This window comes from Heliconius melpomene, unplaced genomic scaffold, assembly GCF_056956725.1.
Source record: "Heliconius melpomene rosina isolate 202511_hmr_F unplaced genomic scaffold, ASM5695672v1 ptg000039l, whole genome shotgun sequence".
NCBI lineage: Eukaryota > Metazoa > Arthropoda > Insecta > Lepidoptera > Nymphalidae > Heliconius > Heliconius melpomene.
This window is the reverse complement of record NW_028181858.1, coordinates 118,376-130,032: the sequence shown is the minus strand read 5'-3', so window position 1 is coordinate 130,032 and position 11,657 is coordinate 118,376. Positions and strand designations below refer to the sequence as shown.

General features: G+C 33.9%; 1 protein-coding gene across 1 annotated transcript; it reads left to right on the top strand.

Annotated features, from left to right (window-relative positions):
• Window positions 1–9,255: 9,255 nt before the first annotated feature.
• LOC146526623 (uncharacterized) lies at window positions 9,256–11,418 on the top strand. The gene has a single exon (XM_085206914.1). It carries the CDS (start codon window positions 9,256–9,258, stop codon window positions 11,416–11,418), a length of 2,163 nt encoding a protein of 720 aa, XP_085063040.1.
• Window positions 11,419–11,657: the final 239 nt, after the last annotated feature.

Genomic DNA, 11,657 nt, shown 5'->3' with positions numbered 1-11,657 from the left:
GTAGTTCTACGATATTTAGCCTGAATGAAAACCAGAACTCTGAAAAAACTGCCAGCAGAGCATAGTTGATTGTATGAAATGTAGAAAAATGACAATTTTAACTCTACATATGTTAAAGTACTAAATATTTTTTTTTGAAAGTGTTCCGACACGGGAACTCTTGGATTTCTAACAGAATATGAGTTATTCTATTATAAAAAGCCAAGTATAAAACTAGAACTCCTGTAAAAATTCCAGCAGAGCATAGTTGAAGATTGAATTTGTTGAAAAATATTAAATTAACTTGTTGCGAAGAAAAATATTTTTTTAAAATATAAATATCATTCTCAAAAGCGAGAACTCTTTATTTTACTATAGAATATAGGTAGTTCTACGATATTTAGCCTGAATGAAAACCAGAACTCTGAAAAAACTGCCAGCAGAGCATAGTTGATTGTATGAAATGTAGAAAAATGACAATTTTAACTCTACATATGTTAAAGTACTAAATTTTTTTTTTGAAAGTGTTCCGACACGGGAACTCTTATATTTCTAATAGAATAAGAGTTATTCTATTATACAAAGCCAATTACAAAACTAGAACTCCTGTAAAAATTCCAGCAGAGCATAGTAGAAAATTCGATTTGTTGAAAAATATCAAATTAACTTGTTGCGAAGAAAAATATTTTTTAAAAATATGAATATCTTACTCAGAAGCGAGAACTCTTCATTTTTCAACAGAATACAGGTAGTTCTACGATATTTAGCCTAAAAGAAAACCAGAACTCTGAAAAAACTGCCAGCAGAGCATAGTTGATTGTATGAAATATTGAAAAATGTCCATTTCAACTCTTCATATGTAAAAGTACTAAATAATTTATTTCTGAATGTGCTCAAACACGAGAACTCTTGTATTTCTAACAGAATATGAGTTGTTCTATAATAAAAAGCCAATTACAAAACTATAACTCCTGTAAAAATGCCAGCAGAGCATAGTAGAAAATTCGATTTGTTGAAAAATATCAAATTAACTTGTTGCGAAGAAAAATATTTTTTAAAAATATAAATATCATTCTCAAAAGCGAGAACTCTTTATTTTACTATAGAATATAGGTAGTTCTACGATATTTAGCCTGAATGAAAACCAGAACTCTGAAAAAACTGCCAGCAGAGCATAGTTGATTGTATGAAATGTAGAAAAATGACAATTTTAACTCTACATATGTTAAAGTACTAAATTTTTTTTTTGAAAGTGTTCCGACACGGGAACTCTTATATTTCTAATAGAATAAGAGTTATTCTATTATACAAAGCCAATTACAAAACTAGAACTCCTGTAAAAATTCCAGCAGAGCATAGTAGAAAATTCGATTTGTTGAAAAATATCAAATTAACTTGTTGCGAAGAAAAATATTTTTTAAAAATATGAATATCTTGCTCAGAAGCGAAAACTCTTCATTTTTCAACAGAATACAGGTAGTTCTACGATATTTAGCCTAAAAGAAAACCAGAACTCTGAAAAAACTGCCAGCAGAGCATAGTTGATTGTATGAAATATTGAAAAATGTCCATTTCAACTCTTCATATGTAAAAGTACTAAATAATTTATTTCTGAATGTGCTCAAACACGAGAACTCTTGTATTTCTAACAGAATATGAGTTGTTCTATAATAAAAAGCCAATTACAAAACTATAACTCCTGTAAAAATGCCAGCAGAGCATAGTAGAAAATTCGATTTGTTGAAAAATATCAAATTAACTTGTTGCGACGAAAAATATTTTTTAAAAATATGAATATCTTGCTCAGAAGCGAGAACTCTTCATTTTTCAACAGAATACAGGCAGTTCTACGATATTTAGCCTAAAAGAAAACCAGAACTCTGAAAAAACTGCCAGCAGAGCATAGTTGATTGTATGAAATGTAGAAAAATGACAATTTTAACTCTACATATGTTAAAGTACTAAATATTTTTTTTTGAAAGTGTTCAGACACGAGAACTCTTGGATTTCTAACAGAATATGAGTTATTCTATTATACAAAGCCAATTACAAAACTAGAACTCCTGTAAAAATGCCAGCAGAGCATAGTTGAAGATTGAATTTGTTGAAAAATATCAAATTAACTTGTTGCGAAGAAAAATATTTTTTAAAAATATAAATATCATTCTCAAAAGCGAGAACTCTTTATTTTACTATAGAATATAGGTAGTTCTACGATATTTAGCCTGAATGAAAACCAGAACTCTGAAAAAACTGCCAGCAGAGCATAGTTGATTGTATGAAATGTAGAAAAATGACAATTTTAACTCTACATATGTTAAAGTACTAAATATTTTTTTTTGAAAGTGTTCCGACACGGGAACTCTTGGATTTCTAACAGAATATGAGTTATTCTATTATAAAAAGCCAAGTATAAAACTAGAACTCCTGTAAAAATTCCAGCAGAGCATAGTTGAAGATTGAATTTGTTGAAAAATATCAAATTAACTTGTTGCGAAGAAAAATATTTTTTTAAAATATAAATATCATTCTCAAAAGCGAGAACTCTTTATTTTACTATAGAATATAGGTAGTTCTACGATATTTAGCCTGAATGAAAACCAGAACTCTGAAAAAACTGCCAGCAGAGCATAGTTGATTGTATGAAATGTAGAAAAATGACAATTTTAACTCTACATATGTTAAAGTACTAAATTTTTTTTTTGAAAGTGTTCCGACACGGGAACTCTTATATTTCTAATAGAATAAGAGTTATTCTATTATACAAAGCCAATTACAAAACTAGAACTCCTGTAAAAATTCCAGCAGAGCATAGTAGAAAATTCGATTTGTTGAAAAATATCAAATTAACTTGTTGCGAAGAAAAATATTTTTTAAAAATATGAATATCTTACTCAGAAGCGAGAACTCTTCATTTTTCAACAGAATACAGGTAGTTCTACGATATTTAGCCTGAATAAAAACCAGAACTCTGAAAAAACTGCCAGCAGAGCATAGTTGATTGTATGAAATATTGAAAAATGTCCATTTCAACTCTTCATATGTAAAAGTACTAAATAATTTATTTCTGAATGTGCTCAAACACGAGAACTCTTGTATTTCTAACAGAATATGAGTTGTTCTATAATAAAAAGCCAATTACAAAACTATAACTCCTGTAAAAATGCCAGCAGAGCATAGTAGAAAATTCGATTTGTTGAAAAATATCAAATTAACTTGTTGCGACGAAAAATATTTTTTAAAAATATGAATATCTTACTCAGAAGCGAGAACTCTTCATTTTTCAACAGAATACAGGTAGTTCTACGATATTTAGCCTAAAAGAAAACCAGAACTCTGAAAAAACTGCCAGCAGAGCATAGTTGATTGTATGAAATATTGAAAAATGTCCATTTCAACTCTTCATATGTAAAAGTACTAAATAATTTATTTCTGAATGTGCTCAAACACGAGAACTCTTGTATTTCTAACAGAATATGAGTTGTTCTATAATAAAAAGCCAATTACAAAACTATAACTCCTGTAAAAATGCCAGCAGAGCATAGTAGAAAATTCGATTTGTTGAAAAATATCAAATTAACTTGTTGCGAAGAAAAATATTTTTTAAAAATATAAATATCATTCTCAAAAGCGAGAACTCTTTATTTTACTATAGAATATAGGTAGTTCTACGATATTTAGCCTGAATGAAAACCAGAACTCTGAAAAAACTGCCAGCAGAGCATAGTTGATTGTATGAAATGTAGAAAAATGACAATTTTAACTCTACATATGTTAAAGTACTAAATATTTTTTTTTGAAAGTGTTCCGACACGGGAACTCTTGGATTTCTAACAGAATATGAGTTATTCTATTATAAAAAGCCAAGTATAAAACTAGAACTCCTGTAAAAATTCCAGCAGAGCATAGTTGAAGATTGAATTTGTTGAAAAATATTAAATTAACTTGTTGCGAAGAAAAATATTTTTTTAAAATATAAATATCATTCTCAAAAGCGAGAACTCTTTATTTTACTATAGAATATAGGTAGTTCTACGATATTTAGCCTGAATGAAAACCAGAACTCTGAAAAAACTGCCAGCAGAGCATAGTTGATTGTATGAAATGTAGAAAAATGACAATTTTAACTCTACATATGTTAAAGTACTAAATTTTTTTTTTGAAAGTGTTCCGACACGGGAACTCTTATATTTCTAATAGAATAAGAGTTATTCTATTATACAAAGCCAATTACAAAACTAGAACTCCTGTAAAAATTCCAGCAGAGCATAGTAGAAAATTCGATTTGTTGAAAAATATCAAATTAACTTGTTGCGAAGAAAAATATTTTTTAAAAATATAAATATCATTCTCAAAAGCGAGAACTCTTTATTTTACTATAGAATATAGGTAGTTCTACGATATTTAGCCTGAATGAAAACCAGAACTCTGAAAAAACTGCCAGCAGAGCATAGTTGATTGTATGAAATGTAGAAAAATGACAATTTTAACTCTACATATGTTAAAGTACTAAATATTTTTTTTTGAAAGTGTTCCGACACGGGAACTCTTGGATTTCTAACAGAATATGAGTTATTCTATTATAAAAAGCCAAGTATAAAACTAGAACTCCTGTAAAAATTCCAGCAGAGCATAGTTGAAGATTGAATTTGTTGAAAAATATTAAATTAACTTGTTGCGAAGAAAAATATTTTTTTAAAATATAAATATCATTCTCAAAAGCGAGAACTCTTTATTTTACTATAGAATATAGGTAGTTCTACGATATTTAGCCTGAATGAAAACCAGAACTCTGAAAAAACTGCCAGCAGAGCATAGTTGATTGTATGAAATGTAGAAAAATGACAATTTTAACTCTACATATGTTAAAGTACTAAATTTTTTTTTTGAAAGTGTTCCGACACGGGAACTCTTATATTTCTAATAGAATAAGAGTTATTCTATTATACAAAGCCAATTACAAAACTAGAACTCCTGTAAAAATTCCAGCAGAGCATAGTAGAAAATTCGATTTGTTGAAAAATATCAAATTAACTTGTTGCGAAGAAAAATATTTTTTAAAAATATGAATATCTTACTCAGAAGCGAGAACTCTTCATTTTTCAACAGAATACAGGTAGTTCTACGATATTTAGCCTGAATAAAAACCAGAACTCTGAAAAAACTGCCAGCAGAGCATAGTTGATTGTATGAAATATTGAAAAATGTCCATTTCAACTCTTCATATGTAAAAGTACTAAATAATTTATTTCTGAATGTGCTCAAACACGAGAACTCTTGTATTTCTAACAGAATATGAGTTGTTCTATAATAAAAAGCCAATTACAAAACTATAACTCCTGTAAAAATGCCAGCAGAGCATAGTAGAAAATTCGATTTGTTGAAAAATATCAAATTAACTTGTTGCGACGAAAAATATTTTTTAAAAATATGAATATCTTGCTCAGAAGCGAGAACTCTTCATTTTTCAACAGAATACAGGCAGTTCTACGATATTTAGCCTAAAAGAAAACCAGAACTCTGAAAAAACTGCCAGCAGAGCATAGTTGATTGTATGAAATGTAGAAAAATGACAATTTTAACTCTACATATGTTAAAGTACTAAATATTTTTTTTTGAAAGTGTTCCGACACGGGAACTCTTGGATTTATAATAAAATATGAAATATTCTATTATACAAAGCCAATTACAAAACTAAAACTCCTGTAAAAATGCCAGCAGAGCATAGTTGAAGATTGAATTTGTTGAAAAATATCAAATTAACTTGTTGCGAAGAAAAATATTTTTTTAAAATATAAATATCATTCTCAAAAGCGAGAACTCTTTATTTTACTATAGAATATAGGTAGTTCTACGATATTTAGCCTGAATGAAAACCAGAACTCTGAAAAAACTGCCAGCAGAGCATACCTGAATATTCAATTTGTCGAAAAATATCAAATTTCTTATCTGAAACGCAGAAATATTTTTTTAAAATATTAAAATCGTGCTCAGAAGCGAGAAGTCTTCATTTTTCAATAGAATACAAATAGTTCTATGATATTTAGCCTGCAACAAATACAGAACTCTGAAAAAAATATTTACTACTTGTACATATGAATAGTTGAATTTGTCATCTTTCTACATTTCACATGTTCAACTATGCTCTGCTGGCAGTTTTTTCAGAGTTCTGGTTTTCTTTCAGGCTAAATATCGTAGAAAGACTTATATTCTATTGAAAAATGAAGAGTTCTCGCTTCTGAGCAAGATATTAATATTTTTAAAAAATATTTTTCTTCGCTACAAATTAACTTGATATTTTTCGACAAATTGAATATTAAGGTATGCTCTGCTGGCATTTTTACAGGAGTTCTAGTTTTGTAATTGGCTTTTTATAGTAGAAATTCTCATATTCTGTTAGAAATTAAAGAGTTCCCGAGTCTGAGCACATTAAAATAGAAAATTATTCAGTACTTTTACATATGAAGAGTTGAAATGGACATTTTTCAATATTTCATACAATCAACTATGCTCTGCTGGCAGTTTTTTCAGAGTTCTAGTTTTTTTTAAGGCTAAATATCATAGAACTACTTATATTCTATTGAAAAATGAAGAGTTCTTGCTTCTGAGCTAGATATTAATATTTTAAAAAAATATTTTTCGTCGCAACATGTTAATTTGATATTTTTCAAGAAATCCAATTTTCAACTATGCTCTGCTGGCATTTTTACAGGAGTTCTAGTTTTATGATTTTCTTTTTATAATAGAACTACTCATATTCTAGTAGAAATCAAAGAGTTCCCGAGTCTGAGCACATTAAAATAGAAAATTATTCAGTACTTTTACATATGAAGAGTTGAAATGGACATTTTTCAATATTTCATACAATCAACTATGCTCTGCTGGCAGTTTTTTCAGAGTTCTGGTTTTCTTTTAGGCTAAATATCGTAGAACTACCTGTATTATGTTGAAAAATGAAGAGTTCTCGCTTCTGAGCAAGATATTAATATTTTTAAAAAATATTTTTGCATCTCAACAAATTAATTTGATATTTTTCAACAAGTTCAATCTTCAACTATGCTCTGCTGGCATTTTTACAGGAGTTCTAGTTTTGTAATTGGCTTTGTATAATAGAACAACTCATATTCTGTTAGAAATACAAGAGTTCTCGTGTTTGAGCACATTCAAAAATAAATTATTTAGTACTTTTACATATGAAGAGTTGAAATGGACATTTTTCAATATTTCATACAATCAACTATGCTCTGCTGGCAGTTTTTTCAGAGTTCTGGTTTTCTTTTAGGCTAAATATCGTAGAACTACCTGTATTTTGTTGAAAAATGAAGAGTTCTTGCTTCTGAGCAAGATATTCATATTTTTAAAAAATATTTTTCTTCGCAACTAGTTAATTTGAAATTTTTCAACAAATCGAATTTTCTACTATGCTCTGCTGGCATTTTTACAGGAGTTATAGTTTTGTAATTGGCTTTTTATTATAGAACAACTCATATTCTGTTAGAAATACAAGAGTTCTCGTGTTTGAGCACATTCAGAAATAAATTATTTAGTACTTTTACATATGAAGAGTTGAAATGGACATTTTTCAATATTTCATACAATCAACTATGCTCTGCTGGCAGTTTTTTCAGAGTTCTGGTTTTTATTCAGGCTAAATATCGTAGAACTACCTATATTCTATAGTAAAATAAAGAGTTCTCGCTTCTGAGCAAGATATTAATATTTTTAAAAAATATTTTTGCATCTCAACAAATTTGATATTTTTCAACAAGTTCAATCTTCAACTATGCTCTGCTGGCATTTTTACAGGAGTTCTAGTTTTGTAATTGACTTTGTATAATAGAACAACTCATATTCTGTTAGAAATACAAGAGTTCTCGTGTTTGAGCACATTCAGAAATAAATTATTTAGTACTTTTACATATGAAGAGTTGAAATGGACATTTTTCAATATTTCATACATTAAACTATGCTCTGCTGGCAGTTTTTTCAGAGTTCTGGTTTTCTTTCAGGCTAAATATCGTAGAACTACTTATATTTTATTGTAAAATAAGAGTTCTTGCGTCTGAGTATCATTTTATTAATTTTAAAAATTACTTTACCTTTCGAACTATTTTCGAAACGAACGTTCTTTTTTTCTGTTTAAAAATTTTTTTCTTCGTGAAATTAACAGAACTATTGTTAAAAATTATCAGGAACTATTTTATTCATCCCTATGAGTGCAGATCTCGCCCCGATTTTTATTTGCAAAAAAATGATCTGCTAAGGGAAGTTAGCAGATAATTTTTTTACATAACTTTTTCAGGGGTAAAAACGACAGAACTATTTATAAAACCTATAAGGAACTATAGAACTCAGGTGCATGCGAAGAGAACTCCATTTTTTTTTTGATCTGCTGGACAATGCTCTGCTAAGTTCACAGACATAACTTTAACTCGATTTTATACATTTCATTTCTTATTTCCATTTATTATTTTAATATTAACTATAATTCATTTATTATTTCTTCACCAAACTGGATCTAATAACCCTTTAGGAATTAATAGAAATTTAGATAAAATTCCATTTCACCCATTTTTTACTTTTAAAGATTTAATTGGATTTATTGTATTAATTTTTTTTTTATCTTTATTAACTTTAACAAATCCATATTTATTAGGAGATCCTGATAATTTTATTCCAGCTAATCCTTTAATTACCCCAATTCATATTCAACCAGAATGATATTTTTTATTTGCTTATGCAATTTTACGATCAATTCCTAATAAATTAGGAGGTGTAATTGCTTTAGTTTTATCTATTTTAATTTTAATTATTTTACCATTTAATTTAATATATATATATATATATATATATATATATATATGTATATTAAATTAAATTTAAAATTTTTAAAATTTATATTGTTTATAAAATAAAATTTATTATAAAAAATTTTAATAAGAAAAAATAAAATTTAAAATTATATTTAAATTTTTATAAAAATATAATTTATAACAGTGAAAAATTAGAAATAATGATAAAATTAGTATATTAAATTTTTATATATTAAATTTATTACAGTTATAAAAAATTAGTGTTATAAAAAAATCAGTGTTATAAAAAATTACCCCAACCCAAGCGGCGAAGCAGCGCGAGGGGTTCATGGCTGATGGGGAGATCAGTCGCTACTGCTGGTCCCGCCAGGGTACCGGCCGACACCCTGGCGTAATAGGCGTATCCGAGTACAGGGGGCACTGCTCGGATGGACCGTTTTTCCCCCACACTCGTGGGAACAAAATGGAAAATGTTAACTTAAAAACCCAAAATGATGACGTAGGGAGGCCCGAGGAGGGCGGTGATCTGTTGTTGCCCGAGATGGGCGGAGTAGTAGTTGTGCCCGAGAAAGGCGTAGGGAGTACTTTGCTCGAAAGGGGCAAAAGTCCGGCACTTGTGCCAATAGGAGGGGGGTTGAAGGATGCGCGAGTCGTGTTAGAGCGTCTGGACCATGAGGAGGTTGCCTCTATTATAAGAGATAGGTCCAGGTCGTCACTTTCGTCGCGAGGCCGTTTCTGTGCGGCTTCCGAGTCAGACGCCGATGGCGTGATGTCTGTTGGGTCGAACGGCTCCAATGCTATCGAGGGGGCTAAAGCGCAGTTCCGAAAGGACAGAAAGAGGCGCCATCACAGGAAGAGTAACTCTGAATCCTCGGATGCGGATGGGGAGACAGAGACAAGCCGAAAGCGAAGGTTGCTTCGGCCAGAGGGAGTCGTGGTCGTACCAAATATTCCTGATGAGAATATAGGGCTAGCTGCTGGAAAGAAGGCGCTAAACGATGCCAAGCGCGAGGAGCGCCGGCTGAGGGCGGAGGAGGAAGTTGCTGAAATCTCCGCGGCGATACAAACTAGAACAAGTTCTAGGCTCTCGGATGTGCCCCTGGAACTTTGCGGTGAGGAGCACATGGTCTCCGACTTGCGTAGCCAAGTATCTGATAGCTTGGCTATAATCAATAGAGTCGCCTGTAAGTCGGGGAATCTGAAGGGCACATTTACTAGGGCCCTTAAAGACGCTGCCGGAGTTATCTCTTCTGCCGTTAATACTCTGGCAAAGAGGACGGCATCAGAGGAAGTGGATATCCTCAAGGCAACAAACTCGCGACTGCAGTCGGAGTTGGTGGAGTTGCGGAAGGAGTTTGCCCTTTTGAGAGCGGAGTTGGAGCGGTCTAGAGCATCGGACTTGCGACCCACTCCCACGGAGTCTATTGCTGTGGAGGACATAGTGGGCACTATGGTCTCCACCAGGCTGGAAGCCTTTAAAGATCGGCTACCACCGGAGAGAAATCTGCGACCTCCGCTAGCGGCGGACAAGCGCAAGGTGGATAGCCCAAAGCAGGCGCAAGTGGACCCTGTCGCATCCACTTTGATGGCGCCGGCTAATCCGGCACCAAAGGAGCAAAGGTCTAAAAAGGCCAAGAAGAAGAAAGGCCCGGTGAAGACCGCATCTACTGAGCCTCGACCTCTGCCACCCGCTCCGGCTGATATGTCTGAGGGCTGGACTGTAGTAGCCCGGAAGGGGGCCAAGAAGAGAAAGCCAGCTCCTAAGCCGAAAGCGCAAAAGGCTAAAGCGCAAAAGGAGCCAAAGTTGCGTCGTCCTAGATCGCAAGTTGTGACGATTAAGTTGCAGCCAGCCGTCGCCGACAAGATGTCGTATAGCGATGTCCTTACCCGGGTCAAGGAAAGTATAAAGTTGGAAGACCTGGGTATAGAGGACCTGAGATTCCGTGTTGCGTCTACTGGCTCTAGAATGCTAGGCGCTAGAATGCCTGGCGCCAACACTGCTGAGAAGGCGGATGCGCTAGCTGAGAAGTTGCGTGGGGTTCTCAGCCCCGAAGAGGTCCAGGTGTCGAGGCCAGTGAAATGTGCGGAATTGAGGGTGTTTGGCCTCGATGACTCCGCCACTGCTGAGGACATGACGGCGGCAATAAGCCGAGTTTCCGGCTGTGCTGCGGGTAATATAAAAGTCGGAGAGATCCGACAGGACCGGGCCGGTCTAGGAACAGTATGGGTCCGATGTCCTGTCGGCGCAGCGCAGAAGATTAGCGGGGCGAGACTACTTGTTGGCTTCGTCTCTGCTGGAGTGAGGCTATTGATGCCCCGTGCGCAACGTTGTTTCCATTGCCATGAAGTGGGCCACATGGCTGCGAAGTGCAGTAGCCAGGTGGACCGCAGCAAACAGTGTTTCCAGTGTGGCCAGACCGGGCATCAGCAGAGATCGTGTTCGGCAGAGCCTCATTGTCCGGTGTGTGAGGCGGCGCAAAGGCCCGCTAATCACATGTTGGGGAATGCTGCCTGTGGAAAGGCTAGCACCAATAACGGTGGAAAGCGCAGACGAGTGCCGGCAACATCGGCCAGGTCTAATATCCCAGCTGGGCCTGAGGAGGTGCAACACATGGAAGACCAATAATGGCTCTCCGTGTGTTGCATGCGAACATTAACCACTGTGCTAGGGCCCAGGACTTATTGGTCCAAAGCCTGGCGCAGTGGTCTATCCAGGTGGCGGTTGTTTCGGAGCCCTACAGCGTTCCCGACAGAGACAACTGGGTAGCCGACAACACCGGGGTGGTGACTATTATCACCCAGGTCGCCGCGGGCTCCCCGCCTTTCTCACGTGTAGAGAGTGGTGTGGGATGCGTCGCCGCACTT